The sequence below is a fragment of the Orcinus orca genome, chromosome 6 (assembly GCF_937001465.1).
Source record: "Orcinus orca chromosome 6, mOrcOrc1.1, whole genome shotgun sequence".
NCBI lineage: Eukaryota > Metazoa > Chordata > Mammalia > Artiodactyla > Delphinidae > Orcinus > Orcinus orca.
Genome location: NC_064564.1, coordinates 114,519,087 through 114,540,051, shown reverse-complemented (window position 1 = coordinate 114,540,051; position 20,965 = coordinate 114,519,087). Strand labels below are relative to the sequence as shown.

Sequence of the window (20,965 nt, the reverse complement as noted above, 5' to 3'; positions counted from 1 at the left end):
TATTAAAAGATGTATATTTTCCTTTTACCTTTTAATTAGCCTATCTGAAGAGCAAGTGTGTAAAACAATTTAAAGTTCTCAGAAAGACGCCATAAATTTAAAGGTGCTTTTGGTGTTTATTTGCCTGCTTATTTTTAAAATAACCTCATACAAATAGGGCGAGAAAGCCCACCTCCAGAGAATGGAAATGCAAGTTGCTCTTTTTTTTGTAGTGCTCCCTGAGAGAAATATCCTTATCCCTTCTAGACCTCTTAAGCCTTTAGTTTTCTGCTGGTGTCTATAGAGTGAATTATTCATTGATGCTTTTTTTTTTTTTTTTTTTTTTTTTTTTTGCGGTACGCGGGCCTCTCACTGCCGTGGCCTCTCCCGTTGCGGAGCACAGGCTCCGGATGCGCAGGCCCAGCGGCCACGGCCCACGGGCCCAGCCGCTCCGTGGCATGTGGGATCCTCCCAGACCGGGGCATGAACCCGCGTCCCCTGCATCGGCAGGCGGACTCTCAACCACTGCGCCACCAGGGAAGCCCCACTGATGCTTTTAAGAAGCATTTTGAATGCTATATATGCTAACATCGTCAAAGTGATAATCATTCTTCAGTACTGGACCGTCTTTACTGGAGATCACCCACAACAGGTCTTTAATCCTGGTTAGGATTTGACTGGTAAAACGGAACTATAAAAAGTACTGGTTTCACCTGGATCTCTTCAAGCTATGGTCCCTTCAACTAGATATAAAGTTTAAGTTATTTTTACATCTGCTAATGACTGAAAGCTAAAAAGAAAATGTAGATTTAAATCAACCTCTAAAATAACAGTTTTGAATGAGTTTTTATATAAGATGTGAATTTAGAAGTGACATTTTCCATTTGTAATTTATAGTTAGCAGAAGAAATGGTCAGTATTTAAAACCATGCACTAAAAATATCTCACATGCAACCTCTAGGCTTTTCAATACTGCAGGTCCCATATATGCTGCTTTAAATACATTTGGAAAATAACCTATTGATTAGTCATCTGCTTTCCATGGCTCCCCATTTATTCCTGGTACATGTAAGTCGGAGCTATTGTTTTTATTAAATCTACCTTTTTAAGGACTAAATGTGGTAGGCAACTCAAAGAATTCTACCATGCTTTCAATATATAAGATTTATCTCTTTTAACAAAGTGAATCAGCTATGTATAGCTGATTCACTTTGTTATAAAGCAGAAACTAACACACCATTGTAAAGCAATTATACTCCAATAAAGATGTTAAAAAAATTAAATTAAAAACAAAAATTTCTCTCTTTTGCATTAATTTTTCTCTAAGGCACCTGCTTCAAGGAAATACTGCTTTTTCACATTCTTTCAAATCTAGATCTATTAGATAATCTTTACTGTGTATCCAGAGTATCAGTAGAGAAAACACAATGTAGTTTGTTTAAGCATAGCTCACGTGATAGCAACCTCCAAGTCAGTAGATTTTTCTTTCATCAGTTTGTCTAATTATAATTTTTAAATTGTTATATACCCATGACTTCTTTCTTTTTTGCTTTTGTGGTACACGGGCCTCTCTCTGTTGTGGCCTCTCCCGTTGTGGAGCACAGGCTCTGGACGCGCAGGCTCAGCGGCCATGGCTCACGGGCCCAGCCGCTCCACGGCATGTGGGATCTTCCCAGACCGGGACACGAACCCGCGTCCCCTGCATCGGCAGGCAGACTCTCAACCACTGTGCCACCAGGGAAACCCCATGACTTCTTTTTAAAGTAATTGCAACAATCACTATTCTATTGGATGATATATATTCCCTGGGAATTTCCGAACTTTAAGGGACAATAGAGGTCATTTCACACACCTGACTCAGGCTTACAGATGAGGAACTGGAAGCACAGGCTTGCCCATTGCTTTGTCTGAGGTTACACCATCTAGTCACATGGCCTCTGGGTTCCCAGAGCAACGTCCTTTTTACTAAAGTCCTCTGCCTCTCATGTCACCTAGTAACACCTGTTAGAGGTGAACTCACATTTCGCTTTGTCTGTAAAACGTACCATGATCAAAATTGTAAACTTATTATTGCACCCTTTTCTAGGTATATCTGTAGATTCAGGGGAAATGAAAGAAATAGAATGTGAAATAATGAAAGTAGCTACTATGAAAGAGGAATAGCAACATGGAATAAACAGGGAAGTGAATACTGAGATGCTGTCATATGGAGTCCCACTGTGGACCACTAGTCCACTCCTAGGGCTGTTGTTCTGCTTCTTTTTTTTTTTTTTTTTTCGGTACGCGGGCCTCTCACTGTTGTGACCTTTCCCGCTGCGGAGCACAGGCTCCGGACGCACAGGCTCAGCAGCCATGGCTCACGGGCCCAGCTGCTCCGCGGCATGTGGGATCTTCCTGGACCGGGGCACGAACCCGCGTCCCCTGCATCGGCAGGCGGACTCTCAACCACTGCGCCACCAGGGAAGCCCTCTTTTTTTTTAAATTGAAGTATAGTTGATGTTAATTTCTGCTGTACAGCAAAGTGACTCAGCTCTCTCTCTCTCTCTCTCTCTCTCTCTCTCTCTCTCTCTCTCTCTCTATATATATATATATATATACAGACACACACACACACACACACACACATTCTTTTTCATATTCTTTTCGATTATGGTTTATCCCAGGACATTGAATATAGTTCCCTGTGCTATATAGTAGGACCTTGTTGTCCATCCATTCTATATGTAATAGTTTGCATCTACTAACCCCAAACTCTCAGTCCATCCCTCCTCCAGCCCTCTCCCCCTTGGCAACCACAAGTCTGTTCTCTATGTCTGTGAGTCTGTTTCTGTTTCGTAGATAGGTTTATTTGTGCCATATTTTAGATTCTACATATAAGTGATATCATATGGTATTTGTCTTTCTCTTTCTGACTTACTTCACTTAGTAAGGTCCATCCTTACTCCAGGTCCATCCATGTTGCTGCAAATGGCATTATTTCATTCTTTTTAATGGCTGAGTAGTATTCCATTGTATATATGTACCACATCCTCTTTATCTATGGCTGTTCTTCTTCCCTTTTTTTTCAATATTTATTTATTTATTGGCTGCATCAGGTCTTAGTTGCAGCACGTGGGATCTTTTGTTGCATCGCACAGGCTTCTGTCTAGTTGTGGCGCATGGGCTTAGTTGCCCTCCCGCATGTGGGATCTTAGTTCCCCGACCAGGGTTCGAACTGGTGTCCCCTGCATTGCAAGATGGATTCTTAACCACTGGACCACCAAGGAAGTCCCTTTATGGCTGTTCTTCTAACTACAGAAGCCAAAATCAGGACCCAAAAGAAATCAATCAGTGGAACAAATGTTAGTGAGTTTTCTTTTTTCAAGATTACCTCTTAGTTTTTGTGTAATTTGAAGCATGCAGAATGTAGAGGGGAGTATCTGGATTCTTGACCTGGAGATGGGATTAGGAAGATAGATTAGAGCAATTTTGACTAATCTGAGTGTGTTCAGTGCAAGCCTGCTAGGCAGGTTAAAAGTTCTCCTTGCTAAATGTCTTAGCATAAACATCCCCCCAAATATTGTCTCTACCTCCTTCAAGAAGACTTATTCACAAGTAGTTTTCATTAGGTTTTGGGAGAGCGGCACACAGCCTTGAAAACCTGCCCTTGACACTTTGATTTTTCATTTAAACATCTGGACTCAGTCCATATGCTTGCCTTGGATTTAGAGCAATAATGGTTGCATAGAAACACATGGTCTGCCCTCTCCGGTTAAATAATGTCAGGTCTTAACATCCAGGTAAACGACCGGTTGGCGACCATTTCTGTTCTTATTTGCTCTACCTTTAGGTAAAAGAGTCAAAGCTATGCAAGTCTTTCACGCTGAAAGATGGAAGGAAACAAATGGATTTCAGCTGTGGACATTTTGTGACTTTTCTTTTTTTAACTTGTAAACAAAAGCACTGACTTCTTTCATTCCTGATTTCTCAGTTATCTTTCTGTGTAAAGTGACATTTCTGCCTTTTTGTTTTAGGAATCTTTCGAAGAAATACCAACCTAAAAAGAACTCGAAGGAGGAAGAAGAATACAGGTGTGTTTATCATTGATTGTTATGTGGTAATATCTGTATGGCATTGGTGATGATTATAAAGGAAATCTACATATATTTTGTAGATATAATATATCTACAAAAACAAGTTGCCTTCCTCATTCATATCTGTGCCAGTTTTTAAATTGGGGGAAAGACAATAAAAACCTACTCAAATAACTTATACTGAGTCACTAGACCTATTCCAGATTGTTTCAGTTAAGGTAATTAGGAAAGGCTTAGAATATAATCTAAGCAAATACAGGAAGTGTGGATTATACACTCTGCATCTTGATTTGGTTTTGTAATACAGGCGTCTCATTCATCCAAGAAATATGTCTGTTTCGGACAGCAATTAGGACATCTTAACATGAAAAGTCCAAAAGTATTATCTATAATTTAGATCTAAATATCCATGATATTAGTACCTATAGTACGTATATGTATTTTGGGTTATATGTGGGCTATTAACAAAGCCAAATATTGCCTTATGTAGGGCAGTTTGGCTTTACACAATGAAAAATGATTCAGTTGTAATTTATTCTGCACCATTTTGATGAGAACCCTCTTATGTGTAATGAATTGTCAAGACCCTACGGGAGCTGTATGCAAATTAACCTGATTTTAATTACTATTTCGCTGGTGAGAAGCAACATGAGAGAGGATGTGCCTTGTTTGAAAAGGAGTGGTGTGCGTTCTGTTCTGTAGGTATACAGCATGTAAAGCCTTCCTTTCCACCCTGAATGAGATGAACGATTATGCTGGACAGCATGAAGTCATCTCCGAGAATATGACCTCCCAGATCACCGTGGAGTTAGCACGCTACGTCCAGGAATTGAAGCAGGAGAGGAAATCGGTAACTAAAATTTGTTTTTTCTTCCTACGAGATGGACCAAAGATGATGGGAATATCCCTACAAGTTTTAAAATTATCAATAAATGGAATCATATGAGATGGTGGGTCTTAAATTGCCACCTTTGAGACACGTATAAACATTCCTGACCCTGTTCGTAGAAAGTGTTTCTACGAACACTGGAGTAATTTAATGAGTAAATTATATAGTAATTTAATGAGTAAATGACTAGTCTTTACATCCGATTTCAAGCATCCCTCGGACATTCTGAAACTCATTTGTGGATCCCAGAATACTAACCCCTTTGAGGAATTTAAATATATTTGCGGCTATCAGATATACAAGAGTAAGCAATACAATATGATGTATGCTGTGTGGAATAAACTGTGTTAAAATAAATGTTATAAGGAGTTCAAAAGAGCCAGAAGGATGACCTCAGTTACAGCCACTCCGTTCCGTGGCTCATTCATTGTCATCTAATGAAGAGGGCCTTTTTGTTCCTCTTGTCATCATTACAGTCTTTTCATAGCTTTTGTTGTTAACAAAAGGGAAAAATGTACCCTCAAGTAAAATATATTCATAGTCAAGATTTTGCCCTAAGAGATTTATCATTAAGCCATGGTGGTCTGTATCATTGTACTTTGATCGCCTGTGAGGTGCATAATAATTTGTTAGTAATAAAGTACCAAAGTTGGCCAGTGATATGCTTTTCTATATAAATTTGAGTCCACAGTAATTCTTTTAGTGCTCTGGAGATACATGAGACAACAAGATTGATAGGGTTCTTGCTGAAATGGTGGAGATATTAAATAATAATGACCAAAATAATTATTTAATTGCAGTTGTGATAGTTTCAACAAAGTACGAGTACATATGTGAGAACATGTAAAAAATGGGAACACCTAACATGCTTATGCTCTGGATCATGGGAAAGCTTCCTGGGGGGCTTGACAGTTAAGGCTTTAACAGGACTTGAGGGACAAGTAGGAGTTGCATGGGACAAACATTCAATAGAGGGAGCAGCTGTGCAAAGGCCCTGAGACAAGAAGGTGTTTGGAACATCTGAGGAGTTTAGTTCTTTCTGAACTATAAATATGTAGCAAATAGCTTTGGGTATGTTTAGAAGTTAGGAAGAGATATATGCCTTAGGATCAACCCATTGAATTACAAAAAGAGTTAATACACTGAGCTGATGTTTTTATCTATTCACATTAAAGCAGTGATTACCAAGCAGGCACAATTTTGCTCCCCGCCCCAGCAAACATTTGTCAATGTCTGGAGACATTTTTGGTTGTTAGGGGCATTATAGCGGGGGTGGGGGGGGGGGTTGCTACTGGCATCTAGTGAGTAGAACCCAAAAGTGCTGCTAAACATCCTATAACACAAAGAACAGCCTCCACGACAAAGAATTACCTGGTCCAAAATGTCCATAGGGGCTGAGAAACCCTACACCAGAGCTCCAATTCGGTGACAGTATCTATAGACCATGGAGACTGGTCTTTTATAAGAAAAGGAGAGCTTTTCTTTTATATGATGGAAAGGAAGAAGTGAAACAGAATATTAAGGTTTGGAATTAAGCAAAATACCTAATATAATCATAAAGTAAACACAGTAAATCTGAACACGATGCTGGACTACTTCCCTGGTTCCTGACTTTCCCTTGACCTTGCAAAGTTTATACCTTCTTCTTATTTGTTACTTTGGTCAGTGGCTTGTGTCTCTTGCTGACCTTCCTTCACTCATACAGTTTAGCATTTTAGCCAACACCCTAAACAAAAACTCTGTGTATTTACCTTAGTAGCAATCATTAATTGTATTTCTGGAGTGAATCATGAAATGTGAAGCCCACATAACTTGGCCTCCTCCTACTTTTTTTGAATTCTCCCCCTCCAACCACGTGGCCTTCTTACCCTGTGCGATCCTGCCCCAGGGCCTTTGCACTGGCCTTTCTCGCCTTGGTAAGCTTTTCCCCCAGGTATCTGCAGAACTCACTTCCTGACTTCTTTCTCAGGAATATCATCTCATGGAGGTCTGTCTTGTTTACCTTATTTAAAATTACAAAGTCCCCCCACCTTCTCCACCCCATTTCTACCATGTCCCCCTGCTTTATTTTTCTTTCGTACTTAACCAGCATCTAACATTTTATGTATTTACTTGTTTGTTTTTCTTTCACCCCACTCTGTAAGCTCCACTAGGGCAAGAATTTTCTTGTCCACTGTTGTATTCTCAGTCCCTGGAACGGTGCCCAGTGTGGCACAAAGCAGGCTCTCGATCAATACTCTTGGAGTGAAAGAAAGAATTGAGAAGTAGAAGCAGCCTTCTTCGACATAGCTTAGTTCTCAGTTAGACTTTGTTTTACTAGTTGCAGATCCTTGTATTTCTTTGCTATGTTATGATTGTGTCCTTCTGTTTTATTTACTCACTGGTAATCATGTCTTTTTTACAGTCTGTCATGTCTGTACTTTGAATTCTTTTTCTTTTTTAATAAAAAATTATAGAAATATAATGAGTAAATTATAGGTGGTGCAGACACAGGTTAAATAATATCTTGCGATGCATAGTGTTCCTTTTATTTTAAGGGGAATTACACGTACACTTCTCTGAGTCAGATATTCTGTTGAGAGGAGCTGTAAACAGTATGCTGTCTTAAAGCCTTTTGTAATTCTATTGAGATGAAAATTTAAGAAATTGTGAAACCTTTTAAAATTCTAGAAAGAATATCAGTAAGTACATTTGTGGTGTTTTAATATCACGCATCACGAACATTTCTGCTTTGCTTATTATGTGGGTAATAGCTACCGTTATTTTGAATGACTGCATGATGTGGCATTGTGTTGATGTTCTCTGATTTCTAAAATTACTCTCATAATATTGGATATTTAACTGTTTGGCCTCAAGTGTTCGTTTTTGTTTTTTGGTTTTTGTTTGCGGTACGCGGGCCTCTCACTGTTGTGGCCTCTCCCGCTGCGGAGCACAGGCTCCGGACGCGCAGGCTCAGCGGCCATGGCTCACGGGCCCAACCGCTCCGCGGCATGTGGGATCTTCCCGGACCGGGGCACGAACCTGTGTCCCCTGCATCGGCAGGCGGACTCTCAACCACTGCGCCACAGAGAAGCCCCTCAAGTGTTGGTTTTTACAGGTTATAATAACTGACTTCTATCCTCACAGCATCCCTGGGGGAGGGGGAGGGCCGTTATCTTATACATTGTGCTCATTATCTTACATTTTGCTACCAGGCAGCCCACGTCTCAGGGCAGCGCACATTCACACACATGCTCTGGTTCCCACTGAGTTATTTTCTGGATCTTACACCCCAGGATGCTGGGCTGACTGGTGTGAAGGTCTCCATCAGCAGTCAGCTGTAGAAAGGGCTCCTTGAGATCATCTCATACTATGCAGTGTTTCTCCTTGCAACCTTTCACCTTTGGCTACCCTGACTTTTCTTAGTAAGTGATCTAATTTTCATAAGGATGACTGTCAAAACCACAGTAGAATGTGATGGTTTCCACTTTCTGGTGATGGTAATTATCAGCAGAAGGGCCACAACAGAGCGAGAGCCCAAATCCAGCTCTTCTGGGGTCAAATCCAGTTGCTGCTTCGATGCGGGACCATGAAGGGCTGACAGTGAACTTCAGATCTTCTTCAGAGGAGAGGAGAGCCTCAATCAGCAGTATGTCCAGAGAGCCGCAGCTCCCGGCCGTCAGGGAGGAGAGGAAAGGACCCAGGCTCTGCAGTCAACAAACCCACTCAGGACTCCGGCAGCCCCACCAGCTAGGAAACCGTAGGCAGGTTATATAACTCTCTGAGCAGCCAGTTCTGCATCTGTAACTGAGGCTGATTATTATAAACCACCTTCCCGAGTTCAGGGGAGGATCGCAGAAGACAGGTACAAACCACCTAGCACCACTCTGCGTACTGATGTATAGGCACTGCATATCTGGTACCCTCCATCAGGTCATTCTGTTTCTCAATACAGAATCTCCTTTCTACTCCAGAAAGGGTTTGATCAGGGTTTATTACAGAAAACAGGAGCAGATACAGGTCTCCTTGTGACCATATGTCCTAACAATATTGTCCATAACAGGACCAGTCTAAAAAATGTTGAATTGGCTGACGGCATTGAAAACAAGCCGCTTTTAAAATTTTAGGTCGAGTTACTGTTTCTCATGGCTGACTAGAAATAGTGTCTTGCTTAAGTACCATTCTTAACCATCAGCCTAATACATTTTGGGCCATTTGATACAGTGGCGAAATCCTCCCTGCCCAAAGGGACGATTTAGAATTTACAGGATTACTGCTGGATCTTGTTACTGCATATAGAGAGGATTTCCAAGTTCAGTTCAGAATACTAGTAGAAAATTATTTTTCATATAGATTTTGCGGTATTTCGATAGATGAATCTCTAACAAGAGTGCCTGGTGAGAAATAGCTCACCAAGCAAAAGATGAGGTTTCCTTCCTTTTTTGAATGGATTTGAAAGGAAGTAGAAGACAGTAACATAGTGGGAGAGATGGATTTTCTCCTTGCCTCTGAGGCCATATCATGCTCCTGGGCCAGCTGTTTGATCGTAAACAAAAGCTTAAAGTCTTAAAGGTATAACTGATTCACTTTGCAGTACAGCAGAAGCTAACACAACATTGTAAATCAACTATACTCCAATAAAAATTAATTTTAAAAACTCTTGAAGTCTTAAAAGTAAAATAGGATAGTACTTGTTGTTCATGTTTTTGGGAGAAAGGATGATTTTTTTTAATTTATTTTATTTTTTTTTGAAGTATAGTTGATTTACAATGTTATGCCAGTCTCTGCTGTACAACAAAGTGACTCAGTTACACACACGTATATATACATTTCTTTTGGGACTTCCCTGGTGGTCCAGTGGTTAAGACTCTGCGCTTCCACATCAGGGGGCACAGGTTTGACCCCTGGTCGGGGAACTAAGATCCCACATGCTGCGTGGTGAGGCCAGAAAAAAAAAGCGTGAAAAGACTTTGTCAACATAAAAAAAAAATTCTTTTCCATTATGGTTTATCCCAGGAGATTGGATATAGTTCCCTGTGCTATACAGTAGGACCTTGTTGTTTATCCATTCTAAATGTAATAGTTTGCATCTACTAAACCCCAAACTCCCAGTCCATCCCTCTCCCTCCCCACCACACCACCCCTGCCCCCCCATCCCTGGCTTCATTCTCTATGTCTGTGAGTCTGTTTCTGTTTTGTAGATAGGTTCATTTGTGCCGTATTTTAGATTCCTCATATAAGCGATTTCATATGATATTTGTTTTTCTCTGTCTGACTTACTTCACTTAGTATGATAATCTCTAGGTCCATCCATGCTGCTGCGGATGGCATTATTTCGTTCTTTTTTATGGCTGAGTAGTATTCCATTGTACATATGTATCACATCTTCTTTATCCATTCATCTGTTGATGGACATTTAGGTTGTTTCCATGTTTTGGCTATTGTGAATAGTGTTGCTGTGAACATAGGGGTGCGTGTATCTTTTTGAATTACAGTTTTGTCCCGGTGTATGCCCAGGAGTGGAATTGCTGGATCATATGGTAGTTCTATTTTTAGTTTTCTGAGGAACTTCCATACTGTTTTCCATAATGGCTGCACCAGCTTACATTCCCACCAGCAGAGTAGGAGGGTTCCCTTTTCTCCACACCCTCTCAAGCATTTGTTATTTGTAGACTTGAGAAAATATGATTTTTATATAGCAGTTTCCACATATGCTATGTTCTCCTATTACAATGCAGCTCACTCACATAATATTATAAATAACCAGTGTTGGTCCTGACACACAAAAATCCGTTTGCTCGTTTTGATGAGAATATGTTGATTTTGTAAAAGGAAGTTCTTTAAAAGAGAGCTCTGACTTGCCATTTGCAAGAGCACAGCCGTTGAGATTCTTTCCAAAGCCTGGTGTTCAAGCCAGCAGCAGTTCTCATTAGGAAACACCAACACTCCTGGAAGCCTGAGAGGAGGGGGGCTCTTAATTTCTTCACCTCATGGGCTCCGCTTAAGGCAACTGTATTTTTGGCAAGATGTTCACCTTCTCTTTAGAGGTAATGGACTCAGTGGCCAGTCCTTGGGGTGAATATAAGTCAAAGTACACAGTGACCGTTCTTACAGGAAGTACAAGATTCCTCATCTCTTTAAGCTGACCACATACAATAAGAACGTCTGTTTCTTTTATTTACTTTCCCTTTTTAAGGGGAGTTGCTGTGATTCATTGATTAGTTACCAAAGTTTTTAAAGAATGTTACTAAAACTCTGAATTAAAGAGCAAAAACTCACAATCCTTATCAGTCAAAAGCATCATTTTTCCAAGTTTCCTTCTGGATGTCATTTATAGATATATAGATAGTTATTTATAGAGAGAAGTACTGATATCCTCTATATATGGATATAATACACATATAATATTTAAGAGTATTAGTCCTAGTATAGGTATAATTTGTTTTTCTTTATTCCCCATTCAATATCATAAACACTTTATATGTTTCTACATGAAAATATATAGTTTTCATAATTAGAATTTTAGTGGCTGTGTATTATTCTAACACATAATTCACTTAACTAATTATTGTTTGATCATAGGCTATTAGTGGTTTCTGATTATTTATTTAGTTATTTAGCTGGTTATATAAATCATACTGCCGTGAATTCTTTACTTCTGTAGCTGTTTTCTTTGTGTGTGGGGTGGGGATTATTTCTCCAAGCTAAATTCCCAGAAATGAGACTATGAGGTCAAAGCAGACCAGATTCATGGTTCTTGGTTAAACTTTGGCCATTTGTGAGATTGATGGTCTTTAAAAGAAGAAAAGATGAGATTCCCAAATTGCTGAAAGGATCAACGTGGGTGTGAATTGGCTTATCTGAGATGTGGGTAATTCAGAGTTGCTATCAGATAGATTCCTCTGAAAGAACTATTATAAATATGCTCTTACGAGCAATTTTTGCACTCTGAATCAAGTTATTAAAGAATTTTAGAGAGAGAGGTTCAGCTCCAACCTTTGAGTCTGTGTAAGGTTATCTGCAGTGGTCACCACTAACCACATATGAGGGATTTATGGGAATTTATAGCTCTAGGAGGGGAATGCGAGGTTCCAGCCAACATTTACTGGAACCTCCAACTACATTTCTCCTGGCAGGTGGAAGGAACGCTTGATTACGAAATGTTGGCCAGGAGCAGAATCACTTTTTGGCAATGGTTATCTGAAGAGTTCTGGAGGAAACAATTATACCTTCAGTGACTCACTAAAAATTTTTATAAATCTCAGATAATGCTTGCAAGACCCCACATTACTGAGAATTGACAATATGAAAATTTCCCCCAAGGTTTTGGAAATGTTTAAAAGTGGGTACTAAAAGCCACACATTTACACAGTGGTTAAGAATCTGCCTGCCAATGCAGGGGACACGAGTTCGAGCCCTGGTCCGGGAAGATCCCACGTGCCGCGGAGCAACTAAGCCCGTGTGCCACAGCTACTGAGCCCGCGAGCCACAACTACTGAAGCCCACGTGCCACAACTACTGAAGCCCGTGTGCCTAGAGCCCGTGCTCCACAACAAGAGAAGCCACTGCAATGAGAAGCCCGCACACCGCAACGAAGAGTAGCCCCTGCTTGCTGCAACTGGAGAAGGCCCATGTGCAGCAACAAAGACCCAACTCAGCCAGAAATAAATAAATAAATAAAATTTTAAAATAAATAAATAAAATAAAAGCCACACATTTAAAAGTTTAGGTATTGGCTATATCCTATTTATGAAACTTACGAAGGGGCTTAATTTCCTACAAGGCAGTTTTGCAGCCCAGACTGACTCTAATATGTTTAGAACATGTTTTGGTTTTTTGGTTGGTCTTTGTTGGTTTGTTTGTTTTTTGGCTGCACTGTGCCATGCAGCTTGTGGGATCTCAGTTTCCTGACCTGGGCCACGGCAGTGAAAGTGTTGAATCCTAACTACTGGACCACCAGGGCACTCCCTAGAACATGTTTTTATAAGAGATGATAGCAAAGAGACAAAACTTGGCATGAAGGAAAGCAAAAAGTAAAAGGAGCTTATCTATATGACCAAGCTAATTGCAAATCTGTTTTTGATTTATTCAGTCCTATTGAGATTCAACTGTGGATACTCTGTTATAAAGCCAGAACCTGTAGGAAGAAAACACAGAAAAGCAAGGCAGATCTTAGATTTCATGATCTGGAAAAGAAGCAGCGGGTCTAAAGAGCTGTTCTTCCTTACTGGTGTTACTGCATTTATTTAAATAAATCAAAAAGCGGGAAACCCTATAAAAGTTGTTGGTCTTCTGCGTGTCACGCTTATACAGCACCCACTAATATCCCCTGGTTTAATGTATGTCTAGAAGGTGTATTTTGTTTTGTTCTGTTCTCTTTGTTTTCAAAGAACATGTGATAGCGGCAATCAATTAATTAACACCCTGTCCCCACTGTGGTTCTGTCACTTCAAAACCATTGGCCTGGTGAACCAAAGAAATTTTATTTTCTCATTTATGGGGTAACATACTTAATTATCAGGATCCTTAAATTCTGTCCTTGATTTCCTGGATTTGAAATGTGACTTTGGGTTTTGTATTTCCCCCTTGTAAGTTAGAATGAGACCTTCTTTTTCTTCTAAAAAGTATGAGAATTTCTTGACTACTGTGGTGTATCTCACCTGACTCTCCTATATCCAGTCATCTCCCCTTAAATGTCCGGTATAGCATCACCCATCGCCCATGTCTACACTGCTGTCAGCAGAGGCCCTGGAGCCCGGCAATAGTGTGAAAGATGCCCCAGAGTTGTGCAATGCGGTGGCCCTGTCAACCTGTCCAAAACAAACTTTGGATTCCCCAAGTTTATCCTTTATCATGCCCCATTCCAAACTGCAATTCCTGCCATCTGTGATGGCAGTCCTTTTTAACCCAGTTGGTCTGGCCAAAAACGTGGGGCACCCAGGACTTACTTTTCCCTTATGCCCCATCTTCTGTCTAATGTCAAGTCCTGTCGGCTCCCCCTTCAGTAACTGTTCTGAATCCAAACACTTCTCACCACATCTAGTCTCTCATCATCTCTCATCTGGAGGACTGTCCTAAGCCTTTTATTTTTAACTCATCTCTGCTTCCAGGCTTGCCCCATGGTCCATGATCCAGCCCCCCATCTCCATCTCCACCACCAGCTCATCCTTAGGCAGGTGGTCCCCATCCTCCTGCCTGGTCCCCCTGCACCTCCTGCCCCCATTCAGTCCATTCTCCATAAAGCAGCCAGCGCAACCTTGTGATCGTGCAAATCAGACCATGTCCCTTCCCTTCTTAAAATTTTCAGTAGCTTTCCATTGTGCTCCTGTGGCTTGGGAGGCTGTCCACGGTCTAGCCCTTGCCTTCTTCTGCCTTATCCTTCCTTTCAGTCTAATTGCACTGGCTTCTAGCTGTTCCTTGGATACACCAAGCCCTTTCCCACTTCAAAGCGTCTGCATTAGCTGTTCCTGCTGCTTGGAAGGGTGTTTCCGAGAACTTTGCAATTTCACTCCTACACTTTATTCAAGTCTCTGCTCAAGCATCCTCCCAGACCGCCCTATCTAAATGCTGCCTGCACCCACACCCATTCCTCTTTAGTTCCTTACCCTCTTTCTCTTACTGCTGTGTCCACTATTTCACTAGGAAAGGGGCTTTGTTTTATTCACAAGTAAAGCAACACCCTGCACATGTGGGTGTGGAATTAACACCTGTTGAGTGAACGATTTGAGTTAGATTTTAAGATCTTTCAGCCCAAGGAAGGATTACTGTCCCGAAAGTTTCACCCATCAACCTCGCACTCTACCTAAAATCCTTATTAAGGGCGATTTTCCTTGTTTTGGTTTGGAAGAACAGTTTCATACCCTTGGAAGAGATCAAGTGAGGAATCTGAGTCATTTGCTGCTTAATACTGATCATTTGAAGATCCTTTCATCCTGAGTTAATCGGGATTCTTCAGAGGAATTAGAATTTTAAGGGATGTGAAAGAAGGGATCCTTTTGAAGAACAGTTTAAAAAAGACTACTGGAGTCTAGGTAAAAAGTGTGGATGTGGGGAATTCCCTGCCGGTCCAGTGGTTAGGACTCAGTGCTTGCACTGCTGAGGCCTGGCCTGGGGTTCTGTCCCTGGTCGGGGAACTAAGATCCCACAAGCTGCACGGCAAAGCCAAGAAAAAAAAAAGTGTGGATGTGGGGAGAGTTCCGGGGAGTAAAAACCAGCATGAGAATAAGAGGGTCGGTGGGGTAAGGGCACAGCAGGAGAGGGGATGAAGGAAACCTGGCCGGGGCTGCTGGACCTGGACCTGGACTCGGCGGGGGCGGTGGGGGGGGTTGCCCAGTGCCTGGATGGTCAGTGTTACGGGGGAAGTTAAATAACTGAAAACATGGCACGGGGAGGCAGGCAGTTTTAGGAACTTTAAACAAGTTCATTGAGAAGATATTTTTATTATAAATGAATTTGGGGGAAACAGGCCTTACTGAAGAAAAGCAGAACGCAACTCCTGTCAGGAACGTTTCTGGGTTTATGGTTTGGGACTTCAGTGAGGTGACAGAATGCTCGCTTGAGGAGGTCTGAAGATGCTTCACAGCTTTCCTACACGGTCCACATAAAGATCTACACACACAGATTTATCGCTACGTTAATTAATCCTGAGTCAGGCTTAGAAGCTGCTAGTACTCAAACTCACCACATTGTAGGTTTTGAGGAAATTCTAATATTTGTCACAGACATATTTTCTGGTAGCTCCTTTTCTCTTGGCCTTTTCAAGTTTTTGTGTTCCTTTGTTTTCATCTGTGGAATCTGAGTTTTATTTAAAATTCCAGATGGCTGACTGTCCTTAGTTGAGTGTTTATTCTTTTTTTTTTTTCCACTTTCTTTTTTGAAGTGGCTGTTCTCAACATCAATGCCATATTTTGCTTTTTTAAATGTAGTTTTAAAAATTAATGATATATCATATGTATATAGTAAAATGAGCAGCTGTTGTACCTAATTGTAACATGTGAGTAATAAACATTCTCACCGTTTGTCTATTCAGCCTAAATATGATTTCTTGCAGTGCAGAAAAATCTCCTTGGAAGCTTTGTCATTGTCATTTTACTTTAAGTTAATGCTTGCCTATTTTAGGTTCCCTGTGATTTTTTATCTCAGCTACCCCTGGTCCCCAGGAAATTTCTAAAACATTTTTTCAAGGCTGATTTTATTTGTATAGATTTTACCTGTATATTTTTAAGGTTCAACCAAAAAGTTGAAATGAAAGTAAGTTTAGCTGTCACCCCAGATACCATCAGGCATTTTTAAAAGGTCTATTATTATGTTTGAAGAGAAACTAAAGTATCTTATTACAGGAGAAAGCAAAGAGCATTTTTCTGGGTCTCTAGAGATGGCATTTCCTGTCTCTCCTCTGATAGGAGAAAAGAGCTGTGATGACTTCACTCCGAGCCTCCAAAAGAAGTGCTTATTATCTTTTTCTAGAGAACAATTCCTCTTTATTTAGAGCTTGGAGACACACTTTTTAGATCCACACTTGCTATCTGCCCAGCGAAGAAATGTTTGACCATTGTTTGTTAATAAACAACAAACACATCTGGCAAGCTGGTTGGTTTGTTTAACTTGGTAACTGTTAAGATAGCTTCTCCGATTAAAGGAGGGAAGATGGAGCTGGTTACAAAGGGCCGCTGCTATTTAGGTCATGGGATGCTCAGAACTGTCAGAAGGGCTTTTGTTCCATCCATTAGTTTCCTAAGGGATCAGGCAGCACAAGGTTGTTTTTGTGTGTTGTAGGCAAATCCATTTTGGAGGAACACATACTAGGCAAGAAAGACTGGAAGGAAAATCAGTGACATATAGATTTTTTTTCTTAAGCTACATGAAATGCAATCACAGGTGTAGTTCTCAGATAATTGTTTCGGTTCCACCGAATCGTGGTGTCACGGGGTGTGTTGTGACAGGAGTCCATCCTGGCAAAAAGCTCACCAGTAACGTCAAGCAAGGTCCACACCGAGCTTGAAAAATAAATTCATATTTATTTTTGAACCTTGGAATGAAGAAGTGACAAGAGAGTTTACTATGCAGTAGATTTTCAATAAAAATCATCCTTCATGCTTCCAAAAACATGACCTTTTTTGGAACACTGTTGTCTTCAGAGAAGATTCCTTTGCTAGTAGAGCCCAGTCCACCTTTCCTGTGCCGCGTCCGTCACTTCTCCATGTTCTTTGTGTGCGTTTCCTCTCCATCAGCACGGCCCTGGCTGTGAGGGAGCTTTCGTTTTGTGAAAACATTCATTTCAGAGTTGCTGTCGAGCTGGAGCGGAAGCTTAGAGCCCAGCTCTGAATTGGGTGCCGAGCTTTCCTTTTTCTTTTTGTGTCTGTCTTTGAATCTCGAAGTAAGATTTGGGGGAATGGAGGTATCTTTTCTGCAAACTGCAGAACACAGGGGACCTGCTTAGGAAATGGGGCTGGTCCTCTGGACTGTTTGGGACAATGACGAGGGACTCTCAGGGCCGAGGGGCACAGCTGAGCCTTGGTCTCCCTCCGGAGCCTTCTGCCCCCCTACCTCCCAGGCCCTCCCTCCCTCCTTCCTTCCATCCTTCTTTAAAATGATACATGTGGCTTTCAGAAAACCTGTACTTCCTCCAAAGCTCCCTAACTCTGCTCTCAGCTTACCTTACTCCTCCCGAAGCCCAATCCTTTCTTGCTTGTTTATTCCTACCTTCGACTCCATTACTTTTCGGTCCTATCCCTGTGTCTATTATGAGACTTGAAAAATGAAGCCCCGTGGCGCTCCTCTAGACCAAAAAATTGCTCGATGGCTAAACCTTGCTGTCAAGAGGCGCTTAACATGGTGAAACGTGACCTCAGAAGAGAGACAAGAAAACATTCCCTTATAAAGGAGCACTGTTCTTAAAAAAAAAAAAATCTGATTTTGTCTCCTCCTCCCTGGCCTCCCAGGAGTCAGCTACCTTTTGTGACTTGGCTAAGCCATAGGCGCTGACGACTGAGAGAGAAGGCTCTGAGGCTGTACCGAGGGGACCTGTCTGTGCCTGTCCCCCTGTCACCGTGCCTTCTCTACAGCACACCCTTCCCAGCCGTGCTTACCTCGGCGGCCAGAAAACAGACAGCACATTCAAGCCTAGTCATTGAGGGAAGGCCATTTATTAAAAGGAGCATTTACCACTTGTGGAAAGGGCTCAGGAAAAGCAGTGAGGGATGGAGCGGTACCCCCAGGCTAATCATTGGTGGGGAGCTGCTGTGGCCCTGGGTCTCAAAGGGCAAGGCAGCCTTGAAGGAACTTCAGAGATCAGCTGCAGAGGTGCTGCCTGACCGGAGCTGTGGCCTTTGGTCAAAGGACCTGGCCAGCCCCTGGCATCCTAGCGAGGGAAAGCTGCAGATAGAAATTCACGCCCTCTGATATGCCCGAACCCTCTCCGTGGCAAATCTAACAGAACCAGAGGGCAAGGGCTTCTGTTCACGTAGTCCGTGCAAGTCTGAACAACCTTGGAATCACTCGGACCCCTCCGTACCTCACAGCCCACCTCTGATCTGATTCGCCAGCAAATCCTAGTCGTTTTCCTGATCAAAGGACAGCCAGAATCTGAGCCTCTGTCACCACCTGCACTGCTACCCCATGGTCCAAATCTCCATCATTTCCAGGGTTGGAGAGAGACTCCCACCTGGAACCTTCCTTTACGGCATTTACAGATTCCCCGCTCATTCATACAAAAACCCTACGAGACCTGCACAGGCTGCCCCTTTCTTCTCTGACCCCATCTCCTCATATTCTTGAGGCTCACTTTGGTCTGGCCCTCTGGTGTCCTTGATGGTCAACACCAAGCGCATACCTGCCTCAGGGCCTTTGCAGATGGCGGGGAGATGAATTTTAAGTTTTAAGAAAATCTAAGTAATGGAAACATCTATCCACACAAAACCTATACAGATGTTTGCAGCTGCATTATTCATAATAGCCCCAAACTGGGAAAAACCAAATGCCCATTAGCTGGTGAGTGGACCAACAAAATGTGATATAGTCACCCAAAGAAATATCACGCCACAATAAAAAAGAATCAAGTACTGATACATGTGATCACGTGGATAAACCTTGAAAACATTAGGCTAAGTGAACATTATGAAATAATGAAGGCATGATGTCAGTCACAAAAGACATCATATAGTACGATTGCATTCATATGAAACTTCCAGAATAAGCAAATCTATATAGACAGGAAGTGGTGTGGTGGTTGCCTAGGGCTGGGGAGGATGGCGGGTGACAGCTAAGAGGTACGGCGTTTTTTGGGGGGGTGATAAAAATGTTCTAAAATTGGTGAGGGTTGCCTATTTTGTGACTATACTAAAATCCATTGAATTGAACAATGTCAATGGGTGAAAGTTTTGGTATATGAATTACATCTCAAAGCAATTAAAAATAAAGATCAAAGTGATTGCTGTCTTAAAGCATTCCTGTCATTTTTACAAGTGGTGTATGTAAGTCTTAGCATTCAGTATTATTATAGCTAAAGTTTGAAAGTCAACTCTTGACTATTACTGTTTTCATTTCCCGTTTATTTTTTAACTCTTAAATTTCTCTGGCATGCACATGCTAGATAGTCAATATTTAAATATCATTGAAGTTGGGCTTCCCTGGTGGCGCAGTGGTTGAGAGTCCGCCTGCCGATGCAGTGGACACGGGTTCGTGCCCCGGTCCGGGAAGATCCCACGTGCCGCGGAGCGGCTGGGCCCGTGAGCCATGGTCGCTGGGCCTGCACGTCTGGGACCTGTGCTCTGCAGCGGGAGAGGCCACAGCAGTGAGAGGCCCGCGTACCGCAAAAAAAATAATAAAAATAAAAATAAATAAATAAATAAATATCATTGAAGTGGATGAATTTTTCTTTTCTCAAGTGTTAATATGAGAAAGAGGGGGTACTAATTATGGGTGTGTTCCCCCCTCCAGCACTTTCATGACGGACGGAAGGCACAGCAGCACATAGAGACTTGCTGGAAGCAACTAGAATCAGTAAGTGAAAACCCAACCTCTCAAGAAATGTCTTCATAGATTTTCTCGTTTGAATTTAACTTAAGCTTGAATCAAGCAGCAAGTACAAAACAGAGACACTATTTATTGTCTTTAGAGATTTTTATAATTTGAATTTAACTGGTTTCTAGAAATCATTGCTGAAAGTAAAATGTTAAGCCCAAAAGAGTCCAAGCAGAGTCTTTTTCTAAAAATCATATGGAAAGAACAAAGATTAGACAGTTTGGATGGAAATAAATGTGGATTTTAAAATAACTTCCTGAAATGATGACACGGAACAAATCAGTTTGGAGAAGAAAGCTTTCGGTGGAGGGGGGGCAGGCGGATGTCGATAAAATTACATCTTCTCATAAGAATCTCATGGTTTCATTAAAAATTACTTTCCCCACCACCATCTTCCTCTGCTTTTAGAGTAAAAGACGTTTTGAGCGGGATTGCAAAGAGGCTGACCGAGCCCAGCAGTACTTTGAGAAAATGGATGCTGACATAAATGTTACAAAAGCAGATGTTGAAAAGGTAAGGTGAAAGTGAGGGTCTTTCTTTCATTTCCCTTTTTAACGTTCATCACGTATCCTCCCAGACTGCTGGTCCCCAAGTTCTCCTTTCTGCTGCAACCACAAAAGGCCACTTTACTTGGGATTATTTTCGTTTTGTGTCAACGGAGGGATGTTGGCGGTGGGGTGGCAGGGGGAGAATCTAAAATTTGGGGAGTCTTCGGTGTTATGATTTGAGCAGTTTGTTGATTTATTTAGTCATCAGGATGATAACACGGAGACTTAGACCATGAACATACCTTAGGGGGTGGTTTCCGCAGACCGTGGTTCTCTCTTAATGGCTTTTCAAAGAAAAAGTCAACCTCTTAAAAGCTGGAGCAGACTGTCCAGTGCCATCTGGAAGAGCTCGGCCGCTTACAGTGCTTCTGTTAAAAAGGTAAAGAGATTCACACGAGTGGCCTGTGTTTTAATGGATTCATTCAGGTTGATAACAGGTTGTACTTGAAGGCTTGCATTGGAAAGTCCTCCCAAAA

General features: G+C 41.7%; 1 protein-coding gene across 16 annotated transcripts in view; it reads left to right on the top strand.

The window, feature by feature from the left end:
* The window catches only part of FNBP1 (formin binding protein 1), a 140,593-nt gene that overhangs the window by 59,217 nt on the left and 60,411 nt on the right, over positions 1–20,965 (top strand). For 15 of the 16 annotated variants that reach the window (XM_049711621.1, XM_049711624.1, XM_049711623.1 and 12 more), the window contains 4 exons: positions 3,993–4,049; positions 4,755–4,902; positions 19,858–19,920; positions 20,350–20,454. In XM_049711621.1, coding sequence (XP_049567578.1) covers positions 4,795–4,902; positions 19,858–19,920; positions 20,350–20,454 — 276 coding nt within the window. In that variant the 5' untranslated portion in view covers positions 3,993–4,049; positions 4,755–4,794. The remainder of the gene's footprint in view (positions 1–3,992; positions 4,050–4,754; positions 4,903–19,857; positions 19,921–20,349; positions 20,455–20,965) is intronic. The other variant, XM_049711620.1, reaches the window with a different exon arrangement.